Source organism: Terrapene carolina, unplaced genomic scaffold (genome assembly GCF_002925995.2).
Source record: "Terrapene carolina triunguis isolate 2854851 unplaced genomic scaffold, T_m_triunguis-2.0 Scaffold715, whole genome shotgun sequence".
NCBI classification, from domain to species: domain Eukaryota; kingdom Metazoa; phylum Chordata; order Testudines; family Emydidae; genus Terrapene; species Terrapene triunguis.
Window position 1 is genome coordinate 440435 of NW_020665066.1, and position 17949 is coordinate 458383.

The 17949-nt window shown below is 39.9% G+C and overlaps 1 protein-coding gene across 1 annotated transcript in view; it reads left to right on the top strand.

Annotated features, from left to right (window-relative positions):
- The window catches only part of OTOG (otogelin), a 142223-nt gene that overhangs the window by 98389 nt on the left and 25885 nt on the right, over positions 1–17949 (top strand). Inside the window, exons 35-42 of the mRNA XM_024210431.1 lie at positions 51–219; positions 997–1142; positions 2638–2727; positions 6712–6895; positions 11183–11403; positions 13583–13721; positions 17089–17283; positions 17619–17831. Of these exons, the coding sequence (XP_024066199.1) occupies positions 51–219; positions 997–1142; positions 2638–2727; positions 6712–6895; positions 11183–11403; positions 13583–13721; positions 17089–17283; positions 17619–17831 (1357 nt within the window). The remainder of the gene's footprint in view (positions 1–50; positions 220–996; positions 1143–2637; positions 2728–6711; positions 6896–11182; positions 11404–13582; positions 13722–17088; positions 17284–17618; positions 17832–17949) is intronic.

Consider the following 17949-nt stretch of genomic DNA (forward strand, 5'->3'; position numbering starts at 1 on the left):
GTCTTTAGTTTGATAAGAATGGTAACCTATGTCTTTTAAATATGCCTTAGCCAATTACAGAGAATGAGTGCATAAAACACATTTGCTTGGATGGACAACTAATCCAAGTTAACAAGTCACAGAACTGCCCTTACAATGCAACTCAGCCCAGCTGTGGAGTTCTAGGGCTCGCTGTTCAGATCAATGGTGACAAATGCTGCCCAAAATGGGAATGTGCATGTAAGTTTTACTTATGCAGTACTTACATTAATTCAGTTTTATAACAAATTATTGAATTTATAAGAAGATTAAGAATTAAAGTTTCTATTTTCTGGACTCTGGAGTAGGAATAGAAGATGGAGCTTATATATATCTTCTCCAGGTTACTCATTGCTTAATTCAGCATAGAAGCCTAATTCTACTTCTACTGAAGTCAAAAGCAAAACTTCTATTGACTTAAGCGAGAACAGCATTAGATTCATAGTAGCAAACAACTGGTGCAAGGACAAGCAATGCAAGTAAATACTTAGGGTCTTTTGATTTGTAATGACTGGGAATAGAACTCTGGGCCCTTTGAAGCACAAATGCTTTAGCAGTAGGACTGGAAAGGAAGCTAACTTTCCACTAGAGCTCCCCATCCAGGAGCAAGACTAGAAGGGGAAGCAACTCAAGGTCCAATGCGACTCCTACCCTCCGTAACATTTAGTAGCTTGTGGTCCGTGAAAATCCACAGACTATACCTGTATTAGTCACATGAGTCAAATTCTATTCTTGGATGCCTGCAAGAAGCTCCTATTGAAACATGCAGAATTTAGTTCTTTACTGTCCATTTGTAGTTAACTGATAGTTAGTGGGTACAAAAAATAGCTGAAAATGTTTTGCCGAGTTAGTAAACCCTTAGAGGAAATAAGGTTAAATGATACAAACATTTATGCTATTTTATTTGCATGCTTTATATTGCTCACAAAACAAGGAAATAAGTTAGGAAATGCCTTTATTTTATTTATTTTTAACCAGGTCGTTGTACATTTTTCTCTGATCTGAGCTTTGTAACCTTTGATGGGAATCATTTGGCTTTATTTAAAGAGGCAGCCTACATTGTTAGCCAAACTCAAGATGAAACGATAACCATCCATATCTTTGACTGCAGAAATACCAACATGGTAACTAACTCTGTTTTTATTCTTTATGACCCTCGCTTGCTAAACAAGGTTAAACAGTACAGTGAATAAAAGTATACTCTACAAAGTTTTTATTGTATATGCTTATACATAAAGTAATATGGGATTTTTAAATTACAAATTATTAAAATACATTTTAAATATCTCTGATTAAAAGAGTATAGTGCTTTTCTTTTTTCATCTTATTGCATAAGCATTCCTCATGACATTACTTCAAGATTACTGGTTAATCAATAATAACCTCATAGTATAGATGGCAAAACTGAAATATTGAGAGGTTAAATGATTACACATATATATGTCACACACACAAATATCCAGGTCTATAATAATGTGATAAATACTACAGTAGAGTAAATGCCAACTTTGTGTATCTTTCTTTATGTGGCTTTACTGTGGGGAAACTCCTGTACTTAGAATTAAACAGACTATAGCGATCCCCTCTACATTCTGTTGTATAAAGTCTTGCAGGGTGATAATTAACACCTGAACTCCCCCTGGGCTCTCACCCTATCATATATTTGCAGGCTACCAGCATAGGAATTGCCAGACTGGATCAGACCAGCAGTCCATCTAGTCCGGTATCAAATCTCTAAAAGAGGCCAGTGCCAGCTATTTCACAGAAGAGTGCAAGAAACCCTGAAGGAAGCAGTTACTGGAGAACTTGCCTCCCCCGCCCCTCCCCGGGATAGTTCTCTCCTGATCCCCAATAGTTTAGACATTGGCTTATGACCTGAAAATGAGAGTTTGTACTTCCCAATCTCTTTGTGTTTCCTCCCCAATCTTTACTATTATAAATGGATATTCTTGTTACCCATATAAATGTCTGACTTGTTTATAAACCCTTCTAAGTATTTGGCCTCAATGATATCTTGTGGCAATGAGTTCCAGTGGCTAATTATGCAGTGTGTGAAAAAGTATTTTCATTTATGATGTTTGAATTTGCTACCTATCCATTGCATTGAATGTCCCTAATTCTTGGGTGAATAGAATTATGCATACATTCCTGATACGACTTTTCTAGAAAACTTGGTATTTTGTGTATATTTATCTTTGCCTCTCATATTTGTGTCTACCCTAAGGAAAACAGTTTGAATCTTTTCAATTCCTCTTCATGTCATTCTTTTCCATGCCCCTAATCAGTGGCGTTGCTGTGTATGAACCCCTTGTATTTCAGCTTTTTGAAATGTGATGGCTTAACACAGTTTTCCAGAACATAATAAATTGACACATTTAATGTAGACATCCTGAAGAAATGTTATTCAAATGAACGTTATCCCACAAACATAGCTCATACAAAGAAAGAAAGAGTTCTTAGTTAATCTGTATAAACTTCATTCAGCAGATGTGTTCCTCTTTCAAAAACTGAACATACAAAAATGCCCCTAGTGTCCTATTACTTAAAAATACTACATAATTAGCATGTAAAAAATATTCACATCTTAACTTAAGTTCACAATTTTTGCTTTCTCTGCAGGGTCACTTAAACTTGACTTCACTGTGCCTGGCAATGCTGAATTTAACCTATTTGTCAAACCAAATAATCGTTGATCGTTTAAACAGAAAAGTAAGTTCTTGGGGATTTTGTTTGTTTATTTATTTGATTCTCTCTTGCTATTTACATAGTATTTTACTTTCCCGTAATAGAGTCAGAGGTTCTAAGGCCATTGTGATCTAGTCTGACCTGCTGTACACCACAGGTCATAGAACGTCCCCAAAATAATTCATGTCTTTTAGAAAAAACATCCAATCTTGATTTAAAAATTGCCAGTGATGAAGAATCCACCACTATCCTTGGTAAATTGTGCAAAAGTTAATTACTCATACCATTACAAAATTATGTCTTATTTCCAGTCTGAATGGGTCTAGTTTCAACTTCTAGACATTGGATAGTGTTATACCTTTCTCTGCTAGATTGACGAGTTCATTATGAATAGTTGTTCTCCATGTAGGTACTTGCGGACTGTGATCAACTCACCCCTTAACTTTCTCTTTGTTAAATTAAATACATTGAGCTCCTTGACTCTATCTCTATAGGGCATGTTTTCTAATCTTTTAATTATTCTCGTGATTCCTCACTGAACCCTCTCCAGTTTATCAACATGCTTCTTGTATTGTGGGCATCAGAACTGGACACAGTATTCCAGCAGCGGTCACACCATTGTCAAATACAGAGGTAAAATAACCCCTCTACTCCTACTCAAGAGTCCCCTGTTTGTGCATCCCAGGATCATATTAGCTCTTTTGGCCCTGGTGGGAGCTTATATTCAACTGATTATCCAGAACAACCCCCAAAAAATCCTTTTCAGAGTCATTGCTTCCCAGGATAGAATTCCCCACCCTCTAAGTATGGCTTAATTTCTTTGTTCCCAGATTTACATATTTACATTTAGTCATATTAAAATTCATATTGTTTGCTTGCACCCAGTTTCCCAAGTGCTTGTAGATTGTGCTGAATCAGTGACCTGTCCTCTTTATTATTTACAACTCCCCCAATTTTTGTGTCATCTGCAAACTTTATCAGTGATGATTTGAAGTTCTCTTCCAGATCATTGATTAAAATGTTAAATACAGTAGGGCCAAGAATTGATCCACACAGGACCGCACTGGAAACAGATCCACTTGATAACAAATCACCATTTACATTTATATTTTGAGACCTATGACTTAGCCAGCTTTTAATCCATTTAGTGTGTGCCATGTAAATTTTGTATTGTTTTAGTTTTTTAACCAAAATGTCATGAAGTACCAAGTCAAATGCCTTACAGAAGTATGCCAAATATAGTATGTCAATGCTATTATGTTTATCAGCAAAACTTGTAATTTCATGGGAAAAAAACATAGCAAGTTAGTCTGACAGCATCTATTTTTCAAAAACCCATGCTGATTTTCTAAATAATATTACCTTCCTTTAGTTTTTTACTAATCAGGTCCCATATCAGCTGCTCCATTATCTTGCCTGGGATCCATGTCAGACTGACAGGCCTAAAATTACCTGGGTCATCCCGTTTACATTTTTAAAAAATTGGCACAGCATTAGTTTTTCTCCAGTCTTCTGGAACTTCCTCGGTACTCCAAGACATATTGAAAATCAATGTTAATGGTCCAGCGAGCTCCTCAGCCAGCTCTTTTAAATCACTTGGATGCAAGTTATCTGGACCTGCTGATTTTAAAATGCCTAACTGTAATTGCTTCTGTTTAATATCCTCCAGAGATACTAGTGGGATGGAAAGAGTGTTATCACCATATGATGAGACTATATCATCTCTTTTTCCTCTAATACAGAATAGAAATATTTCTGCATTTTTTGCATTATTATGGATAATTCTACCTTTTCCATCTAATAATGGACCAATACCATTGTTAGGATTCTTTTTCTTCCTAATATATTTTTATAACTTCTTATTCTCCTGAACTCTACTAGCCATAGCTTTCTCTTTGTGTCCCTTAGCTTCCCTTATCAATTTCTACAATTCCTAACTTTTGATTTATATTAATAACTATTTGTTGTAAATGATTTTTTTATTTTTTACCATCACTGCTCTAAACCAGGTTGTTGTTGTTTTTAGCCAGCACAACCTTCTTCCTCAATTGTGGGATTATGGCTTTTGGGGCATTCATACCAGTCCGTGATGTGGTCTTTTGAACGGTTTCTACTGCCCCTAACTGGCTTTCTTTGGTTAGCTCTTGATCAGGAGAGTCCTTGGCCCCTGGCCTCTAATTAGTGATCTGCTTCAGTCTCTTTGCCTCTCTGGAGGCAGCCTAGTGCAGGGCTGTTACCCCTTCACTGTCCCAGACCTTTCTATCTCCCTTTCCTTCTCTGAGCTCTCTCTTTTTATAGCAGGTTTTGTTTTCCCTGTTGGTTGCAGCTGTGGGTGCCTGCCTCCATGACAGGCAGTTGTGGGGGTGTGGTCAAGCTTCTTGCCTGTAGGCAGGAGAGGGTCTCCTCCCCCTTCTGACTCTGCTCAGCATGAGGTTTGTAGACCCCATTACAGGCATCTGATAAAGTGTCCTTAATTGTTTCCCAATTATCATTCACATTTTTCTGTTTGAAGTCTTCCTTCCAGCTGATTTGGCTCAGAATTGTTTTCACCTTTGTGAAATTGGCCCTTTTAAATCACCAAGTATATATATATTATGGTTCTGGACTTTATTCTGCTTGCACATTATAAATGTGATCAAGTCATGATCACTTGCACCTAAGCTACCATTAACTTTTAGTTCTGTGATCAGTTCCTCTTTTTCTGTTAGGAGAAGGTCTACTATATAGTTTCCCCCATCCTGGCTGCAACTCTTTTGGAGTTAGGAAATTGTCATCTGTAATGTTTAGAAATCCCCAGGATGTTTTAGTACTGGCAGCATGAGCACCGCAAGCATATGTTATTCAAACTGAAGTCCCCCATGATCACACAGTTTTTTTCTCCTACACATTATAGATAGCTGTGTAAGGTGCATAATAAACCTGTTATATACTGTTTTAATTATTAACATTATAGATTGTCAGAAATTTTCCGGTGCCTCCAAATAGGGATTACACAGTTGCTCATTGGTCTTTTTCTCTGCATGCACAATGGAGTTTCTATAATACTAGCAGTTTGAAATTTGAGAAAGTAACTCATAAAATTGAAGCAACAGATTGAAATGGGTGGGTCTATTTATGAACCAGAGCACACAGCAAATGAGAGTCATGAATCTTTAGTAAGGCTCTTAATTCATTCATGTATCCTGTACAATGCTTCCCATTTACAATCATGCTGGACATACCTCACTGTCCTAGGGGTGCCCTTATAGCTCCAATCATCTCCCCTTAAAGAGAAGTGTGTGAGAAGTTTTGAATAGCTTTATTTCATTTAGAAACAATTTTATCTATCATAATTTTCCTTGTTTTGTTCTTATTACAGAAAATATTTCCATAAAACCATAGCTTTTTATTATCTGAAATGTTCAATTCTTCCAGTAGTTTGATCCTAGATGGGTGATCCCCCTTAGTGATAGGATGATCATTTCAATAGCAACCAACTGGGAGCTTTTTTCTTGTGTGTGTGTATATATTCAAAGTATATTTTTAAAAAGAAGAAACCCAGTTGTGAAAATTTAGTTTTGAACCTGGGACTCACCCTGTACTACAGCCAAATATGTTGCCAGTGTTGTATGAAGAAATCATAGGGGCAGTCTCAAAAGATCAGTAACTTAAAAGTTGTTTGAAAAGAATCAAATGTTTTCATTTTAGCCCCCTCATCGAGTGCTTTTGTACAAATGGTCAAAGTTTGTTATGGCAACAGCTGAGTTTTGCGTGGTAAAAGAGTTGACTAGGTTTTGCATGCCTGTCTCTTGAAACCATAAATTGGACTAGGCTGGTTCAAAAGTCAGACCATGTTCACAGGGCATTTTGGAAAACCTGGACTGTGTTTCCAATGAATATCAAAACCAATTCATGTTTCATTCCAAAAGTTTCATGGACATATAGCGATCACAGAAAGTAGAAGAATAGCTTCCAGTATAATGAAGTGTTCAGATTACTGCTGTGCCTTTGTTTATACCATCTTTTTAGATAACTGTAAATTCAAGATATGCCTGGCCTACAGTTAGAAAATATGGATTTAAAATTGAGGACACTGGCTTCATGTACGTAATTGAGACACCAACAAATATCAGGATTCAGTGGTTTCACAGCACTGGTATGGTGATCATAGAGTCAAATACAACCAGTGAACCAAAAGTCTTGGGACTATGTGGTAAGTAGAGAGTACTGTAAGCATTCAAATGTTCAAATGCTTTGCTGAAGAAGGGAGAAGCTTTTTCCTGGTTACAAATAATATCATGAGCAGGTTCAGGCTTACACGTGTCAGTATGGAACCTAAAAGGATGATCATAGAACAATTTAGATAGTTGTGAATGTTAAAATAGTGTAAATATAAAACTGTTGTTAACCATCTAAATTGTTGAAATGCTGATTGATGCCCAGCTTTGAAGTGCAATTATTTTTTCTTGGAATTATACCTTTGGATTTAGGCTATTTGAATCACAGGCACAAACACTGAAGTAATGTCCAAATAGATAGCCTAGTCATAAGGATGAAATGTGTCTTACATTAAGCCACCCTTGGCATCAAATGAGGTCATTAATATATTTAGTGTTTGCTATCCATCAGATAGGAAATACAATCTGCTATTTTCACTTTCCAAAGGTCTGTATTTATTTAATGGGAGGGATAGTGATAGCTATTAACTTCATAGAACCAGTCTAGATTGATCTTGTTGCTGAATTAGTTCAGAGTTGTATGTATGTATGTATGTATGTATGTATGCTGTTGCTGAATTAGTTCAGAGTTTTGTGTGTATGTATGTGTGTGTGCGCACGTATATGCTAAGAACTTTTAAATTATGATCACTATTAGATTTCTATGGTATGTACACATGGTTTCATTGTTTCTGGAAGTTGTATGGATGAGATGTTAGGTCTATAGCATTATATTCATTGATATAAATCTCCACTCTGACATTTGAATTATCCTCTGCTGTAAAGCAGAGCTTGAAATCAGGAATACAAAGTTCATCATTACACTATCTTGCCAATTTCAGAAAGGGCAAATATGTGTAGCACAGTATCAAATACCAATGATAGCTCAGTCAAGTTCCATGTCCTACAGACAGTAACATGCCCCAGTGAAGGAGAGCTTGAAATTAATATCAGTATAAAATTGATTATTATGTTCACTTTATTCTGAGTTTTTTTCTTTCTTTTTTCTGACTTAGTCCTAATCCTTTTTTAATGTCCATCTTACTTAGAATAAACAGAATCAAGAAGATAAAGATAAAATGTTTCATTAGGCCTAGGATTATATTTAGCCTGCAGGATTTCTTTGTCTTACTAGCCTGATTGCTATCTCAGAGAGAATCCTGGAACTCAGTAATACATTTCCAATGCACATTGCCTGTTAACAACGTTACAGGACATTTATGTGTTCTTTCTAGGCTGGTGCTTCAAGCCCTTCTTCTGCAGAGGGTTGCTCCATATTTTCCTGACAGATTTGCCCCTATGGCTCCTGATTTCTCCACTTCACCCACATGGGGGAGCTATTTGGTGCTCCTGCTTGGTGGCAACAAGTATCTGTCTTGGAACAAGCTCTAGCATAGACAATAGGGAATTGGCCAATAGGGGGCTCAGGTAGAGAACCCTCTGCCCCCCCAAAGAAATGGTAGCTGTTGAGGCATCATGGGTTTGGGGAGGATCATGAGGGTCATTGCCTGAAGGAGACAGGAAGATAGTGGGAACTTGGGTGCCTCAATAGGAGCCTTTCAATAACATGTGTTTCAGAATTGGAGGGGTCACAATGGGATGAGCTGCCCTCATACCCTAACTTCCTAGGAGGGAAGATCTTTCAGTCTGTTTGCTGCTGAAAGCTGCATTTCCAATACTACTTTGGGATCAGGGAGACTACACCCCAGCACAGGATACAGAGGACCCACTTTCATCCCCGACCCTCCAAACACAGACTGCTGGCTGTGGGATGAGGGGCAAGGCTGGGTCTGAATTACACTAGTGTTTCAGAGCCACACAGCCTGGCCAGTCTGCAGAACTGTGGTGAAAGTAAATGACCACCTCAGTGAGGGATAGCTCAGTGGTTTGAGCATTGGCCTGCTAAACCCAGGGTTTGTGAGTTCAATCCTTGAGGGGGCCACTTAGGGATCTGGGGCAAAATCAGTACTTGGTCCTGCTAGTGAAGGCAGGGGGCTGGACTCGATGACCTTTTGGGGTCCCTTCCAGTTCTATGAGATAGGCATATCTCCATATATTATTTTTTATTATTATTAAATCTCTTTTACAATGGGAGTTACTCCCCACCTGTGCAAGATATAAAGGTGGGAGAGACTTGCCAGATTGGGCAACAGTCCTGTGGAAAGTAACTCTTTGAGAGTCTCATTATATTCATCCCATTTTGTTTCATAAACTCTATCTCCTCACAAGGCCTCCTTAAGCTGACAAAAGCATCAGCTGAAAATAAGTTTCCCCCATGAACTATTTGCAGCTTCCAAAAGATTTCTTCTCTCCAAAGGCCAATGAAATCAATAGGTATTTTGCCAGTGGCTTCAATGGGAGAAGAATCTGGCACCACGTATGGGTGAAATATGATAAAATCGAGCCAATTCCCCTTTCATTGAGAGAGGATTAAATCCCTCTTGAATTACTGGACAAATAGCTTTGGAACTAGTCCATATAAGTACAGAGACTGTGAGAAAAAGGAACTTTCTAAAAGCCCTTTGCAACAAACAGTGCTTCCTAGAAAAAAGGGATAGTGGATTTGTCCATCATGTTGCTTTTATAGTTGATGGCCCAAAAAATAGCTTCCAGAGGTGATTGATGGAGCACCCCGCCACTTTACATTGACCAGATGTCTTGCCATAATCTTTCCCGTCTTGCCACAATATTGCCCCTGTTCCAAGATCTTTCAAGGTTCCCAACTATTTTAGTTTAAAATAGAGATGAAATGTGATGCTCCTTTCTGAGCAATGAATGTAGAAAAGACTGGTTCTTTTCAGCTGAGGAGTGATATTAATGTCTCTCTGGGTGCCAAAAGCTACATTTCAATATGCTATCTCTTAAGCCTATAGGTATTCGACTCAGCCCACAGGTAGCAGCATGTTTGGGTGTGTGTGTGTGTAAAAGTTAATACAGTGACAGATAAGTATGTCTAGGTATTTCACGGGAACTCCTTCTTATACCACAATGACATTTACCCTTTTTGCATTGTCGGTTAAACAGAGAGCTGCTTTTATGTCCTTTTAATTTTTTTAATGAATTTTTGTTTAGTGCTTTTGAAACTGAGTGCTCAGAGCATGGGCATGCCCTAAACAGCTCTTCCAAAGGATCAGTGCATCCCTCCCTTCAATCTTCATGCCATTCCAGCTGTGAGTCTCTCCTGAGCAGAGACTACCAGTTATACCAGTTTATGTTGAGGATGGATGGTTTATGCTATAGGCAGATGCCCCCTTTGGGCTGCAGTACATTATGGCAAACTGGCCAGACTCTGGAGGGCTCCTCCTCTTTCACCTTTACACAGAGGCTGACAAAACTCGTGGGGGTGTGGAGTGTTAGTCCCAGTTCTTTACTAACATCCTTATGGAAGTTCTCATGTGCATGGCAATAGAGTTAACTGCCAGCAAATGGTAGTAGAGTTCACTGGCTGCAGAGCAGGGCACATGTTCCACCTTCTGTATGGGTGGTGACATAATTCCTGCTCTGAAGTCCATGCCAGGAGCATCCATGAGGAATTCTTATAGTACTTTCTTACTTCATAGGGGTTTGTGAGATTACATACATCAAAGATTTCGAGGCACAAAGTTATTATGTTAATGGGGGCCATATTAAGTTCCTTAGTACCTAAGAACTCATAGGTAGAGAATTCCTTCTGGAGGTTCTAGATGCAATACATCTGCTTTCACCCATCTTTGGTACACAGAGCAGAATTCTGCCTTTTCTTACTTTGTGCCCCTTCTTTCTTCCATCCTTTACATTTCAAAAATAATATTTCTTTTCCTTTCCTTCATTTTGCTTAACTTGTTTGTGGATGAATAGTTGTGCATTTTGGTCCTACTAGCAATCTGCCACATTTTGTTAGACTCGGATACTAATATGCTGTGTATATAGTTCAATACTTGGGGTATGTCTACATTGTGATAAAAGACCCACAGCAATGAGTCTCAGAGCCCCGGTCTTGACTTGGGCTTATAGGCTCAGGCTGCTGGACTATAAAATTGCAGGGTAGACATTTGGGCTCAGACTGGAGCCCAAGATCTGAGACTTTCCCCGCGTGGGAGCCTGAGCCCTGTGAGCCTGAGTCAGCTGCCCTGGGCCAGCCACGGCAGTGCCGCACATCTTTTACTGAGTGTAGACAAACCCTGTGCTTATTGATTTTAATCAGAAAAGTTAGCTAATTTATTTGAACTTCAGTTATGCATCAAGATAAAAAGGTGCACAACCCACAGCAGTGCTAACATGTTGTTTACTATGATCATATGCAGGTTTCTGTGATGGAAGCTCAGCAAATGACCTGATGCTACCCAACAGAACAGTTTTAAGCAAAACTGATGCTCCATCAAATTTTATAGACAGCTGGCAGGTGCCAAGCACATTAAAGTATGTTGGAGAAGACAGGCACCAGGAAACTAATTGTTCAGTCATGGACTGTTCCAGGTGTTTCAGCTTGGTGTTGAACCAGACCTTCAGTAGCTGTCATCCTTATGTACGTTAATTATTTCAGAGGTTTACTGTATTAGAGAGATTTAATTTTTGATAGATCTTTATTTGATATGATGTTTTTAATGTAGCTAAATGCAATAATGCATCATAAATTTCATGAGTGATATCTGTGCATCCTGTTATAGCTTTACATTTGTTGCAGAAAATTAACTGAAGAATGGAGCTGATCAATATGAGACTTGCATTACAGCAGCTGACATTCAAAATCCGTGGCTACCATATGGGTTTAATATTAATAATACAGTTTTATTTGAAAGTGACCCCAGTAAAGGCACTCATGTTTCTGCATCATATAAGACAAAAACAGTCCACTTAAAATCAAACAGATGACAGTAGATTAGTAGATTATGACGAAAAGTGCTGGAAAGGTATGAGAGGGAAAGACAATAAATGTGGGTCCTATAATGGTAATTCTAAGAATACAATATATATATAGACAAAGGAGAAAAGGTTTGAGGCTCAAATAGGTCTCAGACGTAGCCAGCGGTTACACTTTAATGGGTTTTAAAGACCAACATTGCCAGCTCACAGTCAGCCAGTATATAGCAGCCAATTTAATGATTGCACAGAGAGTGAAATATGCTCATGATTGTTCAGACTCATGAACAAATGTGCTGGTACATTTTAACTGAGTTGCAGGCCATGGACAAGCATAATAATCAATATTCTTGGTCAAGGTAGCATGTAAAGCAGTCATGGGATACACAATGACATAAGGTACAATTTTCCCAGTCACTTAAGTCCCATTTTCAAAACTGATTTAGGTATTTAGGAGCCTAAGTCCTATTGGCTTTCAGTGAGACTTAGATTTCTAAGTGAAAATGGGACATAGGCGCTTTTAAAAATGTTACCTATGCAAACTGTGCAATTTAAACACTTTTATGACACATCCAGCACTTAGGGCAACCTGAGCTCTCTAATCCATGTTGGCTGAGCATTCCTCAATGGGAGCCAAGGAGCCTTGCTGTAGGAACAAACCTATGAGGTGCCTTCTGCCACCTCCAGGCCTGATCTCATTTTAATGGGTGAGCCTGGTTCAGTACAGTCTTACTCAATTTTTTACATAACTAATGATTTCAGTGGAGTCTCACTGGTGTAGAAGTAGAGTAACACAGTGATGAATTGGATCTTGTATACTCAAGGTTGGTAGCTGAACTCCATCTGCCATCCAATCCATCTATCCCATAATAGCCCCACATGGCACCACCTTAAAGCGAATAACAAACATATAATGCACCAGTTAGACAAAAACATATTTTTGACAAACTGTGGAGGGAAATCATTTACAAGGTAGAAACCTATTGGAAAACCAATGAGAGCTGTAGGTAACATGCTGGTTTGTGTCCCTAGCTGCCATTCTTTCCAGCTGTCTTCTGGATTAGTCTGGATTCTCTCCCAACCATCCAAGACAGGGGTTCTCAAACTGGGGGTCGGGACCTCTCAGGGGGTCACAAGGTGATTACATGTGGGGTCATGAGCTGTCAACCTCCACCCCAAACCCTGCTTGCCTCCAGCATTTATAATGGTGTTAAATACATAAAAAAGTGTTTTTAGTTTATAAGGGTGGTCGCAATGAGAGGCTTGCTATGTGAAAGGGGTCACCTGTAAACAAGTTTGAGAGCCACTGATCCAAGAGCAGGCACTGGAAACTTATCATTGCTTCTAGGTGTCTCTCTCTAAAGGAGACTACACCTAGATACCCTGCATTCTCACACACGAAATAGGAGGGTAATGCTAGATGAGAGGCTAAAGTCTAGATGGAAATACAGGGGGAAAAGGAAGAAAAACAGAGAATGAGGTATTTCATGACAAGAATGATTGTGCCTCCCATTGGGAAGAATAGTATTACTTTTTGCCCTAAGCATCCCAAATTACTTGGTTCAGGGAAAATAAGAGTTCCCTGCATTCTCTTTACATTCAGAAATCTTCATTTTCAGATGCCCTTGGAAAATAAATCCTCTTCATTTACTTGGGAAGGCTGGGTGCCCAATGCCGCTTCTGTACCTTCAGTCCAGCCGGGCAGACCTTGTGATTTCCCTGTCACTAGCTCATATAATTGCATGATAGGATCCCCAAAGTAGTGGAGATGTTCACCCTATTGCATCACGATATGAAGGTACATTCACTGTGCAACATTAATCCATGTATTTATTACTTATTAGGTTCCACCTGAATTATTCTGTGACCTGTGGGTTCAAGATGTGGAATACATTCAGAATCCTTGTGTAGCACTGGCTGCCTATGTGGCCATGTGTAACAAATTTAATATCTGCATAAAGTGGAGAAGTTCAGATTACTGCTGTAAGTACTATGTTCTAAGGTGTATTGCATGAGGTTTCTTTAAAGCATGAGTTATTGCAAGTCAAAGATAATGCAATGTTTTTTAGTGTGGTGTGTTTATAGAAATAGATCACATTAGCTGATCTGCCTGCTTTGCAGCATCACAATACATTTAGGATCAGAGTTCTTGCTTAATAAATGCTCAGATGCCATGGTGATGAATGATCTATTACCTAGAATCTAGACAGATAACTAGAACAAAGACAGGTGGTAGCATGCTAAGATATCTGCAGGAGAGAGTGAACAATGGAAAGGATTTTTTTTTTCTTGTTGCTCTGGTGTGACCCTCTCTGGCCCATTCTCAGATTCACACTAAAGAGCTTTGAAAAAAGTTGCACCCAGCCTTCTTTGGCTGGAGGAAGGACTGCAGCAATAAGAGGGTGTTTGGAAAGTAAAGGGCACTAACTGGAGAGAGAGAGAAGAGGATCTTGAATGAATACTTCTTCATAAATAGTATTAAAGAATGCCTCAGAGATAAATATGGTCTGTACGTACCAGTATGAATATACGTGGATTACAGCTACCATCTGTAGGTGCGGTAGATGAAGGAGTGCATGGCCCAGGAGAATGATATAATAGAAATGGAACAGGGAAGGTTCTGTGGAAAACAGTACTTTAAAATCATGACATATATGATATTTTTATATACAGTATATATGCGCGCACTCTCTCACACTCACACACACACACACACACACACATATGCCACACAATATTTGGAAATCAAATAAAAATCTTTCATACAGGCATATGTGATATCTTTGTAAATAAAAGGGACTGTTTTTTTGGGCAAGGATTTTTAAGTACAGAGTATAGAAAACTGTGAACTACAAAGCAGATTGTAGGGTTGGTAACTTTCTCAACTGATACTGCTCTAACTTGCAAATTATTATTTTACTATAGAGCTCACAAAATAAATTTGGAATATAGTCAAGTATTTGAAACTTGTTGAAGAGACATCACCCTCTTTTATTGTTATACCATAGTGACCTCTGCTGGGGGTATGTAGTAGGCAAAAACAGTGAAGTCGTCTTCATATTTTCTGGTTGCTAGATGGAGATGTGTTGTGATCCAGTTTTTAAGAGCCCAGAATCCTGTGATTATAGGGGCATGATGGATATTTCCTGTGGGGTATCATGAGTATTTTTGGTAGTGATGAGCTGAGTAAGATCAATTCCCGCTTCAAACTAACCCTTAGGGTATTTGTTTTAACTTGAGCCTTCCCCATTCCTGAGCAAGCACTCCCTCTGTAAACTGAGTTCTGACCTCCCATCATGGCCATCATTTCAGTTAGCAACTTTGTGTGGGTTAGGCATCATCACATCGAGGGGTGTAGTGGGCATGCTGCACTCTGTGCTGATCAGACTGCAGACTTGCAGGGCCTCAACACAACTTTTTAGAACTAATGTCCTTTCCCCACCACTCTCAGACCAAGAAGATGATGATCCATTTTTGGCTAACATTAGTGGCCTTGCCATTGTAGATTCTTTAGGAAATATGTACGCATAATAATCGTAGAAACCATTAGAGTAAGGAGACTGACCATTATTAAAACTAAAAATCTCTCCCTTCAATGCTATGAGCTGGTTGTTGCAGGACAATGACCTTCCACAACACTCATTTAATAAAATTTCTCATTTATTCGTTAGCACTGATAAACCTGTAAAGAGCTACCATATATGAAAGAAGAGTGATATTCTCCTAAGGTTTTCAAGAAGTATGATTAAAGCAAGCACATTGTTTTGTACTGCAAGTGAAAATAGAAGATTTGTGATTTTAAAAGAAGAGTGATCCCCAGCTGCTGTAAATTTGTGAAAATTGAAGCACTGATTTTCACCAGCTGAGGATCTCATCTTAGGTGTTCTGCAGACAGAACTATATCAAAGTGAGTTGCTGTAAACTAGAGACTAGATGTTGTCATTTAAACCGACTAACCATTCACACGCCTCATGTAACCATATTTGCAGCTGTTAGAAGAGAAGAACGTGAAAAAGCAGTTTGTATTGGATACAAAAGACAGCACCAATATGTATCATCCAACAGAATCATTAATGCCAATAGCTACTAAGGCCTGGTCTACACTAACCCCCCAAGTCGAAGTAAGGTACGCAACTTCAGCTACGTGAATAACGTAGCTGAAGTCGACATACCTTAGTTCGAACTTACCGCGGTTCAGACGCGGTCCACACGCGGCAGGCAGGCTCCCCGTCGACTCCGCGGTACTCCTCTCGCCGAGCTGGAGTACCGCAGTCGACGGCGAGCACTTCCTGGTTCGACTTATCGCGTCCAGACCAGACGCGATAAGTCGAACCCAGAACTTCGATCCCCAGCCGCCGAACTAGCGGCTGGGTGTAGACCAGCCCTGAGTATGTCAGCATATCAGTAGTTCCATTCATAATCATTTGGGTGAAAAGGTGTTGAGTTTTGTTGCCCGCATATGCAACTTGGTGTAGTTGATAAAGATTTGCCAGAGCCAGGGGTGGCCAATCTGAGCCTGAGAAGGAGCCAGAATTTACCAATGTACATTGCCAAAGAGCCACAGTAATACATCAACAGCCCCCCATCAGCTCCCCCCACCAGCACCTCCTGCCCACCGGCAGCCCCGCCAATCAGCACCTCCCCGCACCTCCCGATCAGCTGTTTCATGGCATGCAGGAGGCTCCTGGGGAGAGGGGGAGGAGCGAGGGCATGGCAGGCTCAGGTGAGGGGGCAGGAAGGGGTGTAGTGGGGGAAGGGCCTGTGGCAGAGCCAGCACCTCCCAGCATGTCGGAAAGTTGGCACCTGTAGCTCCAGCCCCGGAGTCGGTGCCTATACAAGGAGCTGCATATTAACTTCTGAAGAGCCGCATGTGGCTCCGGAGACGCAGGTTTGCCACCCCTGTGCCAGACGCTACAGTAATCAAGATATTTGTCATTTCATTTCCTCTGGGAAATATTCAAACTACTTCAATAAAAATATATTTAAAGATAACCCACATGTTTAAATGTTTTAAAAATCTGAACTGGTTTGTGAGGGAGAAGAAATTGTGTGTTGGGATGGTTTCTCTGGCCCTCTCCCCACTGCCCCCAAAAAGGCTAGCTATTGCCTGGGGAAAATATGTTATGTGGGAGGGAAAATGAGTTAAATTGTTTACAAAGTTTGCTCTTGACAATTTTGTTTAGATTTGTTGATCACTTCTGATTGCATATAGGAGCTGAGCAATGCATATCAATGTAACGGAGGGGAATTTCACACAGCCCTGTTTGTGCCCTTCTGTACCAGACAATACCCTTATGTGCTATAGATCTTCAAAATGTGGTCTATTTTAAGCGTTTTATTTCTTTGTTAGCCTTTCCCTGCTCAGAAGACACCTCCTACCAGGCCTGTATAGCTGCCTGTGACATTCCAAGCACTTGTCAGAATGGTGAGCCCACTCCTCAGGATTCAGAGTCCTGCTCAGTGCTGACAGAGGGCTGTGTCTGTTCTGAGGGGACCATTCTTCACCGTGTTCACTCCGCTCTCTGCATTCCAGAAGAGAAGTGTGGTATGTATTGATCTCCCCTTTTTGATTTTTGCCATCTGTCAAGTGATGACCACATTCTTGAGCAGGCCTCACTAATTAGTGGAGTTCCCTATCTGATGGCTGGGCTGATGATGCCTAACTCAGAGGTACTCTGGAGTGACAGCTCCAGCATTGCAGCATGTCCTCCCAGCGACGCTGACTCACACCCATCCTCCCTCTTACATTTGGAGTGGTCAGCACTGGCCATTAGCCCAGATCCCGACACTAGTTTGCAATCACACACATGCCATAGAACAACAAGATGGTCAACTCTGAAACAGCATTAAAAATTTCTGTCTTCTATTGCAATAATTTAGCCTGCACAGACAGTTTGGGAGCACCCCACGCAGTAGGGGAGATTTGGAAAACCTCCCTTAGCGGATGCTGCATGCACAAATGTGTTGAAAATGAGACCATTATTCCTGTGGAATACAACTGCTCAGATATTCATGATTTAGACTGTCAGCGCTTTGGGGAAGTGGCCCTGATTGTTCCTGATGATCAGACCTGTTGTCCTCAAAAGATCTGTAGTAAGTATCCTTAACAAAGTATATGAAAATATGAAGTGTCCTTTCTGGCATATCCCACTTCCTTTGTGCTATGGTTTGTTTTTATACTACACATGCTGTTTTGGGGTCAGAATGGTGA